We start from the raw sequence: 17,842 nt of genomic DNA, 5'->3' as shown, positions 1-17,842 counted from the left end.
TGTAGACCAGGCTGGCCTCGAACTCAGAAATCCACCTGCCTCTGCCTCCCGAGTGCTGGGATTAAAGGCGTGCGCCACCACACCCAGCTAAATTCCAATCTTAACTCAGTGGAATTCAGTTCCACATTGTCATGGCCTCAACAATAAGTCCATCAATCTTCTATCCTCTTATCTGTCCTCTCCTGGTTTATCAGTCCACCTTCCCAGCATCCCAAAATGAGCCCTCAGCTCAAGCTTTAGTAAGAGCCCTAAACAAGACTATAGGAAGCAAAGCTGAGGCAGAAAAGACTTGGGGATGTCACAGCACTTGACAGTGGAACTCAAGCAGCAAGAGACCAGATCAGAGAAGCTAGCACCCAGCCTGGGGTCTGCTGGCTGAGGACACAGAAGCCACAGCAGGCTTTGTGGCCCAGGGACAGAACAGGATCCAGAATTCCAAGCAAGTTGCCTAAGGCCCATTCCAAAGAAGTGAGCAGAAGGAAACTGGATGTGGGTGTGGAGAGGCACCCAGCAACCAGTCTATTTTCTCACTCACCCAGAGGCGCACCAGAGGCACATCACAGCCATACAGAGATGGTTTCACCCTACAGAAGATGGGAGTAAGCTTCCCTACAGTACATGAGCTTCACCAGCTTATAGTTGACCCAGCAGCTAAAGCAACCTCACCTCTGGATGTCTGTCCCTTGGCTACCCCAGAACCAGCTCTAACCCCTGTCCTATAACCACACTGACCTGGATGACCTAGAGTCTCCAGATAACAAAATTCTGCAGTCAGTGGTTCAGCCTTAGCACTTTACCCTGTGCTTTAGCCATAAAAACCCTTATCTCTGTTTCTAGTCTGTGAACTCCCAGGGAGCCATCTGTCATCATCAGGACCCTGTGGAGAGTGCCTTAGCAAATAGGCATGAAAGCATGCAAGCTCTGTAAATGATAAGAAAGAGCCAATGAAAGACTCTAGTGGAAAAAGAAGGCCCCAATAAGCCACAGCCCTCAGGGTCCTGAGTCTTGTGGCTCAGAGCCCCCTAGTCCAGCTCCTAACTTATCCTCTGCTTAAAAAATAGCAAGTTTGTGAGAACTTAACTCTAGGCACAGTGGTTGCTTCCAGATCCTACTATGAATCACACAGGAACTGGACCATGATCAAATCGTCCAAGGCTGACCATAGAAACATACAAAACAAACACACTCAAGGGCAACAGGCATGAGAGCTTGGGCCAGTTGCATACAAATGAGAATGGAAACCAGGCCCAGGCACAGGATGAGAGCCTAGTGCAGAAGCAAGTCAGCCAGGGGTGCTTGAGTCAGAGCCAGAGGAGCTTAAACAAGACAGATCTCTAACTTGATCATCCCTCTACAGGTGCCAGGAATGCCTAATATCAGGACATGAAAAGTAGACAAACCAGTGACTCAGGGGTGCCTCTAGTCACCCAAAGGGAGGCATGGCCTCAGCTTGGACTCTTCCAGTGACATCCCAAGATTTCCAAATTCAAACTCTACCACTCCATCACTCTGAAAAGATTGTTAAATGGGAAAGTGGACACACTTGAAGCTGCTGGATGAAGCTGAAGCCGCCTCCACAGGGCCTCCCTCCTCTGCTGAGTGTGCCTGCAGCAGAGTCCAAGACACAGACTCTCCCAGCAAACCCGGGGCTGGGCAGATTCCCAAAACAAACATGGAGAGCAGAGAAAGATGGAAACAGGATGTATGTATGCATCCTGGAGGGGGAGGGAAGGGAGGGGATTACTATAACAGAAAACCCTGAGGACTGAAGGTGGCCAGGCCAAAAGGCAGCCAACTCACTCCCTACTCAGCACCCCACTTCCACAAAAAGACACCTGGATACACACACAAGCCACTAACACAAAGCAGGGGTGGGCAGTACACACTCACACACACACTCACCTGCAGTTTTGTTGCACTCAAAGTTTATGACACTCATCCTCTGGAAGCCAGAGCTACACTCGTCACCTCCAGAATAGATGAGGGTGAGGTCTCCATCTGAGTACCTAGGTTGTGAACATACAGTGTTTTATAGAACCAAGAAAAAAACTTCAAGTTTAAAAAACTGCTTTGTTAAGCCTTTTGCATACCACCCACAAATCACTACTGACATAAAACAGCAGGCTCTGTAGCCAGCTGGGCAAGCGCCCTGCGGAAATGAGTTCCAAATGTTCAGGCTGTTGGCCCCTTGCTGTAAAGTAACGGCCTGGAGGGAGGGCAGCCACTCTGCTGGCAAGCAGAAAGCTGCTCTTGCTGTCACTCTGGGACTTTATACAACATAAATAATGCCCACTCGTCAGACAGCCTGGCTAGCAATGTCCAAAACCACCATCTATAAGATTTGGTCCAAGATTCAATTTCAGAAAACTGTCTCTTGTTCCTGCTTTTGTGAAGCCAACTACCAGCTTAAGGTTCTAAGAATTACAGTAGGGTTTTAGCTATTTAAACTTGTGTATAATGCTAATGGTATTTCAGATTCCCAAACTGCCAGAAAGGGGGAGGGGAGACTGTGGGAGGGAGGGAGGGAGGGAGGGAGAGAGAGAGAGAGAGAGAGAGAGAGAGAGAGAGAGAGAAGAGAAGCGAGACAAAAACAATAGCCACACAAACTGTAAACGACCTAAATTCCCTACAATACACTCCTAGAAACAATACATTTTACAAACCCATAGTCCTAACAGATGTGCACTTATCAAAGTCAGGAAACCGTCCAACTGCTCAGGGACAGATGGCAACTTGCCAAAGTGCACAGGAAGCCATGCTAGGCTCTGACTTTCTTGTGCTCAGGGCAAATGGGAAGAGGAAGAGGAGGGCAGAGCCATAGCTCACAAGTCCACACAACCACTTGACTCTCACTCACCGGAGTGTCTGGTTCTGGTGTCTTCCTGCTATTTTGACTTGAGTGGAATCCGCCTTTTTCTCTTGACAAACAGCAGCCTCTTTGTTATTACAGGGTAAGACCTTTGTGTCCCCACAGACATTGATAAAAAACGTATATTCTCTTCCATCAGAAACATAGGGGGACCCTAGAAAAAGCACAAACCAGCAGTGTTTGTTCACCTTCAGAAAGTGTGGTGTTTTAGGCAAACCCAAGCCCATCTCTCCTCTCTCCCAGCTAGATTCCTCTATGAAGCATGGGAGAGAACAGAGGGGCCCACACACCTACCTCCATATTGGGCCAAGGGACTAAGGTCAATAGTAATATCATGCTGCTCACTGCTGAGGGAGCAGCTCTCACTCTGCAGGTAATCTCTGTGGCAGGCATACTCGGTGATCCACTCAACTTCATAACGGCAGTTGGACTTGGCAGTGAGTTTAGGAATGGTACCCTACAGGGAGCCATGTGAAAGGATGCAGTCAGAGATTTAGATACAATTCATACATACTTCCCATACTCCTAGAAAGCCCAAAGACAGGCTGTTAGAACTCTGTATATAACTGCATGGCTGTGCATATGTGTGCTGTTTGAGAGCGGGGGGTGGGGGATCATGTATGTGTGTTAGCGTACTCACCCATGTGTATGGGGAGCATGTACATACCCATGTACTCACCCATGTGAATGAGCTACAGGTCAACCTCGGATGTCTTCCTCTAGTATTTCTCATCTTGTTTTTTTTTGTTTGGTTTTGTGTGTGTGTGTGTGTGTGTATTTTTGCAGGCAGAATATCACACTGAGCCTGGAGAATGCTGTTTCTGCTACACTAGCTGGTCAATGAGACCCAAGGATCCTCTAGTTTCCTAACACACCCTATTCCCAGCACTGAAGATACAGACATGGGTGGCTGGGGTTCAAACTAAGCTCCTCATGCACAGAACAGAAAGCAGGCTGTTGGCTGGGCCATCTCACCATACTCTAAAACTTGCTTTAGCCTTGTTTCTTCCATTGGACTTGTAACTGCACTTAGTTATAACCCTACACCTTTCTGGTCACCTTGAATAACACACCTTCACTTACCAAGTCCACTCTGAACTGTGTCACTGGAGAATCACTGCCACCCTGGCAAACATGATGGGCGGCTCCAAACCCTGCAGCTGAGAACGCAACCACGCACTGTCCTCTCTGAGCCCAGTATGGACACGCATACCCATTATGTCAGCACTAGAAACCTAACTCTGTAAGGCTGAGGTAAGCCTGAGCTGCCCTACAAAGCAAGACCCTCTCAAAAGAACAAAATGTGGGGGCCGGGCGTGGTGGCGCACGCCTTTAATCCCAGCACTTCGGAAACAGATGCAGGTGGATGTCTGAGTTCGAGGCCAGCCTGGTCTACAGAGTGAGTTCCAGGATAGTCAGGGCTACACAGAGAAACCCTGTCTCGGGGGGAAAAAAAAAAAAAAGAACAAAATGTGGGCTAGGGAGATAGCTCAGACAGTAAAGTGTTGGCTGTATGAGCATGAAAACCCGAGTTAGGGGTGGGGGTGGGGGAGGGGGGTCTATTTACAAGGTTAGATGAGCATTCTAACCAAAGGAAAAGAAATGCACAAAGTTAAGGGAGTGACAACAACCACTTGAGGTATGGAGAACAAAGAAAGAGAAACAGAAAAAAAAAAAAAAAAAGCCGAGTTGAATACCCAGACCCACGTAATAAGCCATGTGTGATAGTATACACCCTGGACACACAGTACTGAGGTTTAATGTCTGGCTAGCTTGGATGAATCTGGCAAGCCTCAGCTCCCAGTGAGAGACCCCGGAAATAGCAGGGTAGACAGCGACTAAAGAACAACACCCAGGGTCCACTGGCTACTGTATGCACATGGACTGTGCACACACAACACACACACAAGAATTCTTCTGCAGCAGGTGAGATGATTCATTCAGCAGGTAAAGGTTCCTGCTGCTAAGCTTGGCAGATGATCTGAGTTCCATCTCCAGGACACCCATGGTAGAGGAGAACCAAGCTGTCCTGTCCATGTACCACATGTACACCTTACACATGCATGTGCACACAAACAAGGGTAACTTCAATGATTCTTTTCAGAAGCTGCTCTAGAGGAAGCTAAGATTTCTCCAGTTCAGCATATGCCATCTTGTTCTTCAATCTTTGGTGGGTACTACAGAGGAAGCCAGCAGGTTTCCCACATGAGTCAGTGTCTCCTTTTTAACCCTTGGAGAAACTAAGCCATGGGTTGAGGACCAGGAAGCAGTACTGCTTCTAGTCACCTAAACTCCCTCAGTATTTCCCAAGCACCTGCTAGAGGCCAGCCATGGTTCACAGCAGATCACACAATTAGCTGGCAGAAGTGCAGGCCCAACCCTCCCCTGCTTGCTAAAGCTTGATGCTTCTTCCCAGCATGAGTCTCAGTAGAGCCTGCCAAGGAACTACAGAGCTGAGTGCTGAGGTCAACACCAGAGACCTACATACGACACCACTTCATTCACAGTCAGAAAGCAGACTCAAGTGTGTATGTTGTAAGAGGAGGGAGAGAATAATTGATTGCTAACAGGCAAAAGCATTCCTAAGGGAGGAGAGAGATGGAAATTTTCTAAAATTAAATTGTGGTAAAGGATACAAATTAAGCAAAAAAATTGCTAGGACCCAAAACAGGTGAATTTTACAATATGTAAAAGTTCAATTATCTGTTGTAAAAAGAATATAACAAGAACAATATTTATTAAATACCAGCTGCTGTGTGGATGTTTTGTTCTCTCATAGAATGGGGGGAAAATACCCATGGAAGGAGTTACAGAGACAAAGTTTGGAGCTGAGACAGAAGGAAGGACCATCCAGAGACTGCCACATCTGGGGATCCATCCCACAAACAACCACCAAACCCAGACACTATTGCATGTGCCAGCAAGATTTTGCTGACAGGACCCTGATAGAGCTCTCTCTTGTGAAGCTATGCCAGTGCCTGGCAAATACAGAAGTGGATGCTCACAGTCAGCTATTGGATGGAACACAGGGCCCCCAGTGAAGGAGCTAGAGAAAGTACCCAAGGATCTAAAGGTGTCTGCAACCCTATAGGAGAAGCAACAATATGAGCTAACCAGTAGCCCCCCCCCCCCCAGAGCTTGTGTATCTAGTTGCATATGTAGCAGAGGATGGCCTAGTAGNCCATCAATNGGAGGAGAGGCCCTTGGTCTTGCAAAGATTATATGCCCCAGTAAAGGGGAAATGCCAGGGCCAGGAAGCAGACGTGAGTAGGCTGGGGAGTAGGGCGGGGGTTGGGAGCAGTATAGGGGACTTTCGGGATAGCATTTGAAATGTAAATAAAGAAAATATCTAATTAAAAAAATGCCAGCTGCTAAAGCATTCAACAAGTCAACAACAACAACAAAATGGTACAAGCTTCTCAAGGGCTATGGTAGGCAAGCAGAGTCAACACAAGCACACACTCTGTCCAGTAGCTGCTTGAAGAAGAACCTCAAGGCCCACAAAAAGCACCAAGAAATGCCTTGGAGCTCTTTGAGAATGAAGAAGACAAGAAGACTGCTGGTACTTAATCATTCTGGTAGAAACTAGAGCAGCTCACCAGGATAAGAGTCCATGTCTACAGATACAACTGCAGGGTACACATGAGCCCCCTCATGTCACATACACTTCGACCATCAGACAGTATCCATCAAGCTGACAGAGATAGGAAAACTAGACAGGGGTGCTCAATGGCAAGGTGATCAATGACCTCCACACATGTACCAAACAGGTCAGTGACTAACCTAAAATCAGGGCAAGCTCCATGTATAGTCAGCAAAATAATTCAGACCTCTTATTTCTACTACAAAAGGGCACACACACAACAAAACAAACTAAAAAGCCCTCCCTTTTCTCACTTGATTAGCAAACGAGCCTGGCAGGCACCTGTGAAGACAACTGGAATGACTCATGACATTCCAGGGTACAGTGAACACTTAGGTCAAAAGAAAGACACAGAATGGAGGCCCTTCTTCTGCTCTGTCCTGACATCAAGATGTGCTGATGTGCATGCCTCAAGTGTAAACAGCTGTGCCCTGGGATCGGGTGACCCATAACACTCATGAGCATGGGCCAGAGGGTCTGCCAGAAAAATCCAGGCTCCAGGAGCCACAAATTTACTCTAACAAGAGACCCTTTTCAGTGACCATGTCTCCCAGCAGATGGCCTGCCAATGGCCTGACTCTGACCCTTGTGGGTATTGAGTGTCCAGCACACTGGCTGACCTGGCTAAGCACAACTGAGGTGGTTACCAGTTAGCCTCGTCACTCTCAAGGGACATCTGCAGTGGAGCCAGCATCCCCTCAATGACCTCCCCAACATTGGATGTGGACATGGGGGTTGACTGTGCACTGGGACATCAGACTTATAACCTGCTTGATGCCACTTTAGCAACTGTCCCTAAGTGAACTCTGCCTCTGGATATTGGTGGCATCACTTAGAGGTGGGCTGTTAGGTTGTTAGATTGATTTCACAGGAGTTATCCCCACCCCCTTTATTATGTATGGACAATCAACTATGCATTCAAAAGAGACACCTGACTGTCTGCCTCTCTTCTCCAAGACTTAAAAACAACTCCCCAGCAAAGAAGCTGCTGGCACGCCCAAGGCCATGGCTCTCAACCTCAACTGCAAGCACCTAAATAAATGAAATGAAAATTAAAGCAGCTAAGTAGTCAATCTGCCTACAGCTGTGAGTGAGAGGAATGGCAGGCAGGGAACAAAATGGGAGACCGGACTTCTTTTCTCCCTATGGGAATCCCAAGCTGTGAGGCTGGGGAGATAGCTCAATATGTAATGTTATTGCCACTCAATTTTCATCTCCAGAACCCATACTTTTTTAAAAAGCCAGACACAGGGGAAATAGAGACACTGTGACACTCAGCTGGAGTCCCAGCGTGGGGAAGGCACAGGCAGGCAGATCCCTGAGGCTCACTGACCAGATCAGCTGGCATAACTGGTTATGGGAACCTGAGGAATGACATCCTAGGTTTTCTCTGGTCTTCATGTAATTTAATACCTACACACACAAACTAAACTCATACATAGGGACACATCACTTGGGCAAACATGGCTGAGGATCACATCTTTAAAATCACTTAGGGACAAGCCACTTACCTCTCTCCGCTCAGATGGGCACACAAATGTTACTGTCACTGCAGGGCTGTGACCATTACAGAAGTCTGGCTTTTCTCCCTCTTCCTTCACATAAGTCAGAACAAGCCTGCAGAAAAGCCATGTGGAGAAGTTATATTACATACATGTAGGTTACATTCCAATTGATGCACTGCCCTACAGTCAGTGCACCTGAGGGGTAGGTAAGGTGGGTGGGGTAGCAGAGGAAACACTACAACAACGCCAACTATATTTCCATGTTTTAACAAGAACATAGAAGTATAAACTTCAGTGTATCTTCCTGTTGAAAGTCAAATAAACATGATCAGTATGCAAACTAAGAATACCAAAGAGAGCCCACTTCGTAAAGAAACAATTTTGTAAGGGACCTAATAAAACAAGACCGACATAGCTGAGTAGACATAATACAACTGTGCCCACAAGGTCCCATGGTCTCCCTCTAACATCTAAGTACAAACAAAAGAGCTCTGTATAACCTGCCAACCTGTGGCTGACTGGTCAGCATGGCAGACACAACAGCTACAGGCTAGAATTGCTGCCCCCAAAGCCAGCTCATGTCCCTGCCAGGAAGCACAAACACTAGTCACGAGCTTCCGCTTCACCCATGGGATGTGCACCTATCTCCCATCCGCCACCACATGTGTACTGACAAGAGACAGTCATGCTAAGCCTGGCATCCTACGTTTCCCTGAACCCTCGGCCATCACCTGGGGCCCTCCGTTACCAACTCGTCATTCTCGTCAATCCCTCCCAACTTTAATGGTGCAGCCTTGACAAACATTCTTCAACAGAAACTACTGGACCACAGGGACATTAGAGAGGTTAACAAATGGGACCTTCATGCGCCAGTTCTATTGTTCTTGAGAAGATGAGAACACAGACCAGAGAAGACTGAGTAGACATAGGGAGAAGATGTCCACTAACAAGACAAGAGGATAGGTCACACAAGAAGAAACCAACCTGTCTGGAACGGTCTTAGTCTCTGAAATTGCAGCTGAGGAAATAAACTGCTGGTGTTCAAAGGCCCAACCCTGTAGTATTTGCTTATGGCATTGTGAGCACGTTAATACCGACACAGAAAACTCCCAGCATTTTCCAATTCAGGCCCTGCTTTAACAGCTCGTACAAGTCTGCAATCTAGTACCGATCACTTCCTACAACCACCACAGGGCAATCAGAGGCACCTGGGACAGCCTGCAATGGGAACCTAGCATAACTGTCCTCTGATAGGCTCCACATAGCAGCCAATGGGAAGAGATACAGAAACTCATACCCAAACCTTAGATGGAGGTCAGGGAGTCTTAGGGAAGAGTTGGGAAAGGTTTGAAGAACCCAAAGGGGACAGAGATTCCACAGGAAGAACAACAGTCAATTAACCTGGACCCTTAGGGGCTACCAGAGACTGAAGAGCCAACAAAAGAGCGAGCACACGCTGGACCTGAGCCCTGCACATACGTAGCAGATGAGCAGCTTGGTCTTCATGATGGACCTGGGCCCTGCACATATGTAGCACATGAACAGCTTGGTCCTCATGCTGGACCTCGGCCCCTGCACATATGTAACACATGAGCAGCTTGGTCCTCATGCTGGACCTTGGCCCCTGCACATATATAGCACATGAGCCGCTTGGTCCTCAATGCTGAACCTCGGCCCCTGCACATACGTAGCACATGAGCAGCTTGGTCTTCATGCAGCTTCTCCAAACAACTGTTGCAGGGGCTGTCCCTAACCCTGTTGCTTGCCTGACTGTGAATACCATGCCCCTAAAGGGACAGCCTTGCCTGGCCTCAATGGGAGAGGATGAACCTAGCCCCTCAGCAACTTGATGTACAGGATTGGGGGGTAGGGGGAACACCCAGAAGAAGACTTCCCCTTCTCAAAAGAAAGGGGAAAGGAGGAACGGGGATAGACGTGTGTGGGTACTGGGAGAAGAAGAAGAGCTGCTATTGGACTGAATAAATTTAGTTTAAAAAAAAAAAAGTTTTAGTCTATACAGAACAATAGGATCTCGGTTTGAGGACCAAAGAGGGGAACAGGCTCTTGACATTGAGGCCCATGGGTGTCACAGGAACTTACATATATTAAAAAGTGATAAGAGATGGTGCCCACATGCCCCAACTAGAAAGAAACCACATTGCTGGAAAGCCACCAGCAAACTGCCCCACTTATCACTCTAAAAGAAAGGTTACAGATAACCCAGCAAGTGATACGAGATGAAAAACATGAACAGGAACAAAATTCCAAACTACTCAGAGTTAAACAAAACCAAATAAACGTTCCCTAATAAGTGAAGCAAGTGAGCACCAGGCCAGCGGCCTAAGACCTGACAATGACAGTAAGCCTGTGGAAACGGAACATGCTTTTCTCCGGAGTGCCGAGGAGAGAGTCTTGCTTTCTTCTATCTGTTCTCAGTATTAGTTGTATTTACCAGTATTAATTTACCAGTTATTAATTGTACAAACAATGGGTCTCACACACAATGACGTTCTCTCTCTCTCTCTCTCTCTCTCTCTCTCTCTCTCTCTCTCTCTCTCACACACACACACACACACACACACACACACACACACACACACTGCCTTCTTTGATCATGCCAGCCATCCATTACCAAGCTCACACTCCCTTCTCTTCTCTATTAGTCTGGCTAAAAGGCAGGTTCTCTTGCTGAGGACCTAAAATGAGCCACTATGGTGGCCACAGACTGACCTGTCCTTGCTCAACAGCTTCAGCCCCTCCTTGGGTCGGCCAACGTCAAATGCTTGGTTCCCCTTCAGCAGACAGGCAGCGGTGCCAGCAGGACAGACTCTCAGCTGTGTGCTGGGGTCCCGAAGGGCGTCTGTAAAATATCACAGATGCTTTTCAAGCACAAGTAACAGAAGTAGCATCACATGAGCCTTGGGTCCATCTCTTGGATAGACAGATGTTCACAATCTCCACCATCACGCTCTGAGGCTCTCTCTGGATGAGACGATCACCTTTCCGTGTGATATGTAGGTTATCAGGCACCTCTCTGCCCTGGCATATAAGAGGCCCAGTTGACAGACATTCCTTTGTCACCTGTGTTTAAGAAATGTTCACGTTGGCCCTTAAGTCTAACTTTAGCACTATCCCTTTAAGTTTGAGACACTAAAAAATGAGGCATTCTAGGGACAAGTTAAAACGCTCCTATGTCAAGGGAAGATAGGTCTGGGCTCACACCCTACAGGATGGGCTCCGCCCTTCCTCCCTCCCCCTCCCCACTAGACATTTTACTCCTTCTCTAGATGCTTCCTCCCCGCAGCCCAAAGCTCCATGAAACTTCAGAACAATTAAGGCTGTATAACTGAACCACCAAAGTGGCATCAGGCCAGAGTCTTAAACACCACTGCACATCCCCGGGACTCAAAATCCACCTCGGCCAAAGTGGGAACTGTACCGTGCCTCCTGCAGCCTCCAGAAACTCAGATCTAGCTACCTGCTTCCACACACAGCAATGGCCACTTGAGGCTACTGCACTCACGGACCTTAACAGCAAAGAGACTGCCTGGATCCCGGAGGAGGAGGAGGAGGAGGAGGAGGAGGAGCAAGTACCAAATCCTCAAGACAGGAAATACCAGTCACGGGTCCCAAGTAAATACAAGGCATTAGGAGCACCTTCAAAGTTAGTTTGGGGCTCTGAGCAATTTCCTGGGGCCGAAGAATGAGCAGTGGGGGACACACAACCCTCTTTAAAGACCGTAAAGGCTGATTTCTCCCAAACTGCCAGAAAGTTGGGGAGGAGGGGGTCTAAAATATTTAAGAGTTAAAATAAGCCTCCGAAGGATTTGCTCTTAAGGAACAGAAACGTATTTTCCAAATCAAATTTAAGGACTAGAAATCTCAATGTTTTCCAAATTGAAACAGCACATTGTTGCAGAAGTTTATAACCAAACTTAAGTTACTGTAACCCTGCATGAAAAACCTGAAATTACCACTTATCACTGGCAGTTCTGGGTGGAGTATAATTATTATTTTTTAGCTATTAATTAGAATATACAAGTAAGATGGAATGTGTATGTATACAATATAAAGAACTATAAATCCGGCCCTATACCTACCACCCACTAAGTATCATATACTGAACAGGCTTATACTCCTCCAAATTTTTTCTAAGACCAACATTTCATATATACAGAGAGAGAAAGTAAGATTGAAACATAAGAAAAATATGCCCTCTTTACTTCTTTCTTTTTAAAATTTCCTTACTCGGCAGTACAATTTCTTTATGGCATGATCACAGCTAGCACAGCAGAAAGACCAGTCCTGATCTACAGGGCTCCCAGTGTTGAGCCCACGAGGGAAGCACAAAAACTAGTGAGGTTAGCAGGTAGTAAGTAGATACACAGTAAAACTGTACCCCTCTTCTAAGAGAGAGACCTTCATTTACAGCCTCTGGTTATCAAGGAGAGATATGGCTGGCCTCTCACACAGTTCTATAGAGAACACCAGAGAGATTATCCCGCCCCAAGCACACACCACAACCACATTCTTAGAGTCTTTGACATCCCTCAGCTCTTTTACCCAGCCTCCAACTCAAAGCCAGAAGGTTTGGGTAAACACAGCAAATTGAAACAAAGCTCACCATGGAGCCCCAAGTCCCAGAGTGTCTGGTAGGGGAAATGTCAAACAGAAGGTTTTCCAATAATCTGGCGGAGAAAACCTCCAACAATAGCTTGAGTAGAATTTGTAGTTGGTGGAAGGAAAGGATCAGATTTGCTGAGGGAGACAAACGCAGCTCCCCAGAGAACACCTTTCAGAGAATATCTTTCTCAGAGATCTAAGGAGGATGCGCACGTCAAAGGGGTCAGGGCAGACATGGACCGCACCATACCCTTCTTCCTAAACCAGCTCTTACCTATGTCTCTACACACGTTGATGAACAGAGACGTGTCAGGATCAGAATCATCTACCAGGTAGCCACCATTTAGCTTGATCAGTGGGTTTAAATCATGCTTCTGTAACTTGTCATCAAATGCATAGCATGGTACCTGAGGAAGCAGAGAAGAAGTGAGCCACTTCCTTCATCCCATGGGGCTCAAACTTGTGTTGGACATACAGAATAGTGATTTCTGTCCCTTATGTATAGAATAAACACGGTTCTGTCAGGCATGGTAGTGCAAGCCTTTAATCCCAGCACTCAAGAGGCAGAGATAGGAGGAGCTCTGTAAATTCAAGGCCAACCTAGTTTACACAGCAAGTTCTCAGGCCAGCCAGAGCTACATAGTGAAGGAGACCCTGTCTCAAAAAACAGTTCAGCCCTCTGTACCATTCCCAAGGTCTCTCTGCCCTTCTTAAGGCTTATGTTGCAAGCACCTCCTCCCACCTCCATCACTCTTCTTTCCCATTCCTAGACCATGTCCTTCAGCTACAGACATCCACTGACTTACAAGGATCTTTTCTAGTCCTTGAATCTCCCTCAGCTACCGTCCCATCTCTGTAGCTTAGAGAAAAATTCCTGAACCATCCCTGTCCTTTGTCTCCTCTTGCTAACACTGTTATATCTGGGTGCCTGCCCTTCACCACACCAAAACCATACCTGCCAGCTGACTTTGCCTGTTACCAGATCTGAAGCTCACTTCCTAGACTTCCCTGATCTCGTGACCACAGCCTAAATAAAGCCCTTCATCCCCCTTTCCTTTGGATCCTGGACAGAGACACCTGGTGTCCTGCTGCCTCAAATGCATCCTGGAAAACATCCCCTACCACCCTTCTGATTCTAAATGCAGAGGTGGTTCCGGTAGGAAGGCCCCTGCCATACAAGCCTGGAGGTCTGAATTTAAAGGGTAGAAGGTGAGAACCAACTCCAGTGTACTCTGATCTCCACATGTGCACCATGACACATGTACCCACACATATTATGCACATGCAATAAACAAAATTCAAAATAACAACAACAACAACAACAATAACAATAATAATAATAATAATAATACAGAAGTGCTCCCAAATTTATACCTAATCCTACTGTTCTCCCAGGGGTCATCCCTGGCTGCCCTTGTGACCGGCTCAAATACCTGCCAGATGACCCAGATCTGAAGGATCTACTGTTCTTACCACACCACCCACCCGCATTGCTGCCTGGACACAGAAATCATTTCAAAATACTGAAGTGTGTTTACGGTTTCTCCCAACAGTATGCTCTCCTCCATCTCAGTCAGTTAGGGGAGGGGAGTCACCAAGTGACCTGGGGTCAAAACCATGACATCTGACTATGGCCCCCATCCAAATGGTGGCTCATTCTGTCAGTCCTTCATGTCTTCACTTCCTGTCACCTCCACCTGAGTCACCACCTTTAGTCCAAACTACCAGAATCCAACAGTCGCCATAGGTCCCCCAATTCCAGCTTTGATCCCCCTCCTTGCCCATGACTTCATCGCATTCACATGATAAATCTTTCAAAAACCAGAGCATACATTCCCTGCTTTAAAAGGTCCTTACTATGCAGGAAGTAAAAACCAAACCCTACAGCAAGTTCTCCAGCCTCCTCCCCACAGCCAAGCAGCCTCCCTGACACACACTAAGGTGGAGTGACCTGTGACAGCCAGGAGCAGGCAGAGAACTCCAGTTAAATACCGAATGCCCTGAAAAATGGTGGCAAGAAGGTTGTCTGTTTGGGCTGCAGTCGAGAGCAACCAAGGCACGGCTAAGTCCTGAACTCAGAAGGCAGAGACAGAATCCTGCGAACTTGAGGACAGCCTATGGTGTGTGACGCCTCCCAGACCATTTCAAAATGCTAGAAATAACAGCAAACCCAGATTCTCCAAATCCCACCAATCTGTCACCACCAGAGCAAGGACATTCAGAAACTCACTCAGAAGGCAACAAGCTATCTGCTACAGGGATGCAAAAGAGCAGCTGCCCTCCAGCCAGGCGGAAGGAAGCCAGGAACAGAAGCAACAAGGTGGCAGTGTAGAGAATGGAAGACAGGGAAAACTGTCTCCAGGAGCTGTGACAGAGTTCTATTCAACAGGCTTTCCAGGCCCCTGGCTGAGAAGAGAGGAGAGCTGTAAACTTTAGAGCACAGCCAGGTACAGTGACTCATTCATGCAATCCCAACACTCAGGAGGCACAGTATCTTAGTTACTTTTCTCAGTCTTTGAAGCAACTTAAGGAAGGAGGGATTTATTTTGGTTCTGGATTTCAGAGCACAGCTCCTCATGGTAGAGTGGGAAGTCACTGTCACACTGAATCCACAAGGAAGTGCAAGGCAGAAGGAAGCTAGTCTCATCTCACTTCTGTTTCCACGTGCTCCAGGACCCCAGCCCACAGCATGTCACCGCCCACACTCACGATTTGTTTCCCTACATCAATTAATCTAATCTAGAAACCCTGACACATACCCATAAGGTTTATTTCCATGGTAATTCTAGATCTATCAAGTAGACCATCATGATTTAATCATACCATGAAGGCAGAAGGATTACAAGTCTAAGGTCATTCTCAGCCACATACCAAGTCTGGGACTACCTGGGCTACATGAGACTCTGACAATGAAAACTGGCAGAAAAAGAATCATCCAAGTGAGATGTTTCATGGGTAGGGAACAGGTACAGAAGAAGATGAAGCAGTCAGGTTCCTGGGGGCCCAAGGGGTGCAGGGCAAACCCTAAAGCCAAAACAGACTGTGCTGTGTTGTGCTGTGTGCACCAGAAGCTGGCCTAGACGTTTTCAACAATTAAATTTCATGGTATCTCTGTGCAAATGGAACCTCACATCCACAGAAACAAACTTTCACCTCAAGAAACTGTAATAAGTAATTTAAATCTTTCCATCACAAAGTCGCAACCTTCTAAGAGGCTATTTTAATTTTCTATTTTTTTTCTTTTATTGAAAATAGGTTTTTTTCAGGACACATTCTGATTACGGTTTCCCTCTCCCACCTCCTCCCCAGCAGAATCCACACCCTGGCTTTCAAGCTCTCCAGAGTAGATTTCATGACCAAATAGTCTCAAACCCCATTACCTCCTTATCGGCTTTAAATATGTCTTTCTTGCAGGCTGCAGTAGTCCTCCATTCAAAGTAATGCACACAGTCTGTGGCAGTTACAAATTCAGGAGTTCCCTATTTAAAAAAAAATTAAGAATGTTAACATACCACTCAATAATACAAGTTTGTTTTTAAACTTGAAACATTGTAAAATCTACTGAAAGTAAGGGTGTAACAAGAGGAAACATAACTGCCTTACTTCAACAAGTTCACCAAGAATGCCCCCCCCCAAACAGAAAAGTAAGTTGGGAGATGAGAGTCTCCAGACGTCCTGTCTGACTGACTGCCCAGCTGCCCCAATTCCACAAGCAGAGTAAACTCATGGGAAATTATCCTTCGCTTTCTTCTCAAGAGCCAAATGGTCTCTGAACCAAAACCCAGCAAACTCAGAGCCAGAAGTATGACTTCATCCATCCTGTAAGGAGGTCCCAGAGGAGCCCACGAGCATCTGAGCCTGGGCAGGCAGACACACCAGATCCCACCCCCAGACAGCCCTGCTGGCAACCAGACCAGTTAACTCTAGTTAATAACCCTGCACAGTGACAGTTAACATCTACCTTCCCCAGCCCATGACAAAGACCAAGGTGTTCACCTCCAAGTCCCGTTTCTCCTACAGTAAACACCAAGTTCTTAAGAACAATCAACAGAAGTAAATCAGCAGCTAGCTTGCTCTGCAACTGACCTCCATGGTTCATGCTGCCACAAACAGACTTTAAGATCTCAATTTGCACAATAGTGTGGTTATAGGTTGGTCTAAAATTAACATGCACTCTAACTCAAGTTTCACTCCAATTCTCACCATCTTTAAGATACATTTAGTTGGTGGTTCTAGATGGTAGTGATATGATGTGAATGTAAATTGGGGGGAGGGGGGATTTGGCCATTTATTCCTCCAGGATCAGAATTCCTCTAACAAGAACACCAGAAGGGGAAAATGTTCTTAACAAAGAGCTTGAAGAGAGCCCCACTCACCAGGGTCTTCCCACACAGAAATGTAATGCTAGTCTGGATTCTGTGCTGTGAATCTGAAGGCTGGCAGCCCATAGTGGTGTTGAATTCCAGGAGTGATCTGGCTGAACTTCTCAAAAGTGAGTCACCTGTTTGGAGGGGATAAGAATGAACACATAATGAACAAACATAAAGGCACGTAGGCACTTTTCTCACAGATAAGCACTAGGCAAGCTAGGAATGTTAAACATGCAGGGTTGTCTCTTCAAAGGGAGAGTAGATAACCTGTTTCCAGCCCAGGAGGCTGGGGGCAGGGGTGGTTAATAGCCTGGTGACCTCTGTGCTATCTCTGTAAGGCCACAGCAGCTGCCCCAGACCCCTCCCATGAGCCAGCTTCCCCCAGACCCCTCCCATGAGCCTGCTTCCTTAATCTATAGAATATATCTATATGGAAGACTCACTTGAACCTCACAAAAGATCAATGTAGTCATAAGTAAAGATTTATTGAACACATGGGATTGAGTTAATTAAAACCAGAGAACTTTTTTTTAATTGTGCTTTGCTTAAACATGCCTAAAATAAACTGTAAGAGTCTCAAATTTTGAACCAATACTGGCAACTGCATCGTGTGGAAGAGAACCCCCTGCATATGTCCTGTAAAACTGTGCTTTTGGTGGCTTGGTGACCAGGAAAACCTTCACAGGAGTGGCATTAAATACTCTGCATCCAAGCAATGGAAAAAATTAGAGAAGTGTATCTCTCTCTGGGTTCAAGACAAGCAAGGGAAGCAAGGGCTACTAAATTAGACAATAGCTTGGAGGAAGAGGAGGAGGAGGAGGAGGAGGAGGAG

General features: G+C 46.7%; 1 protein-coding gene across 1 annotated transcript in view; it reads right to left on the bottom strand.

Annotated features, from left to right (window-relative positions):
• Window positions 1-17,842, bottom strand: part of Igf2r (insulin like growth factor 2 receptor) — a 90,439-nt gene that overhangs the window by 40,762 nt on the left and 31,835 nt on the right. The window contains exons 3-10 of the mRNA XM_021221323.2: window positions 17,017-17,141; window positions 16,021-16,119; window positions 12,915-13,047; window positions 10,748-10,877; window positions 8,024-8,129; window positions 3,164-3,326; window positions 2,858-3,023; window positions 1,903-2,006 (exon numbers count right to left, since the gene is read on the bottom strand). Coding sequence (XP_021076982.1) covers window positions 1,903-2,006; window positions 2,858-3,023; window positions 3,164-3,326; window positions 8,024-8,129; window positions 10,748-10,877; window positions 12,915-13,047; window positions 16,021-16,119; window positions 17,017-17,141 — 1,026 coding nt within the window. The remainder of the gene's footprint in view (window positions 1-1,902; window positions 2,007-2,857; window positions 3,024-3,163; window positions 3,327-8,023; window positions 8,130-10,747; window positions 10,878-12,914; window positions 13,048-16,020; window positions 16,120-17,016; window positions 17,142-17,842) is intronic.

Source organism: Mus pahari, chromosome 21 (assembly GCF_900095145.1).
Source record: "Mus pahari chromosome 21, PAHARI_EIJ_v1.1, whole genome shotgun sequence".
NCBI classification, from domain to species: domain Eukaryota; kingdom Metazoa; phylum Chordata; class Mammalia; order Rodentia; family Muridae; genus Mus; species Mus pahari.
The sequence above is the reverse complement of the archived record's forward strand: the minus strand, read 5'-3'. Positions and strand labels throughout refer to the sequence as shown.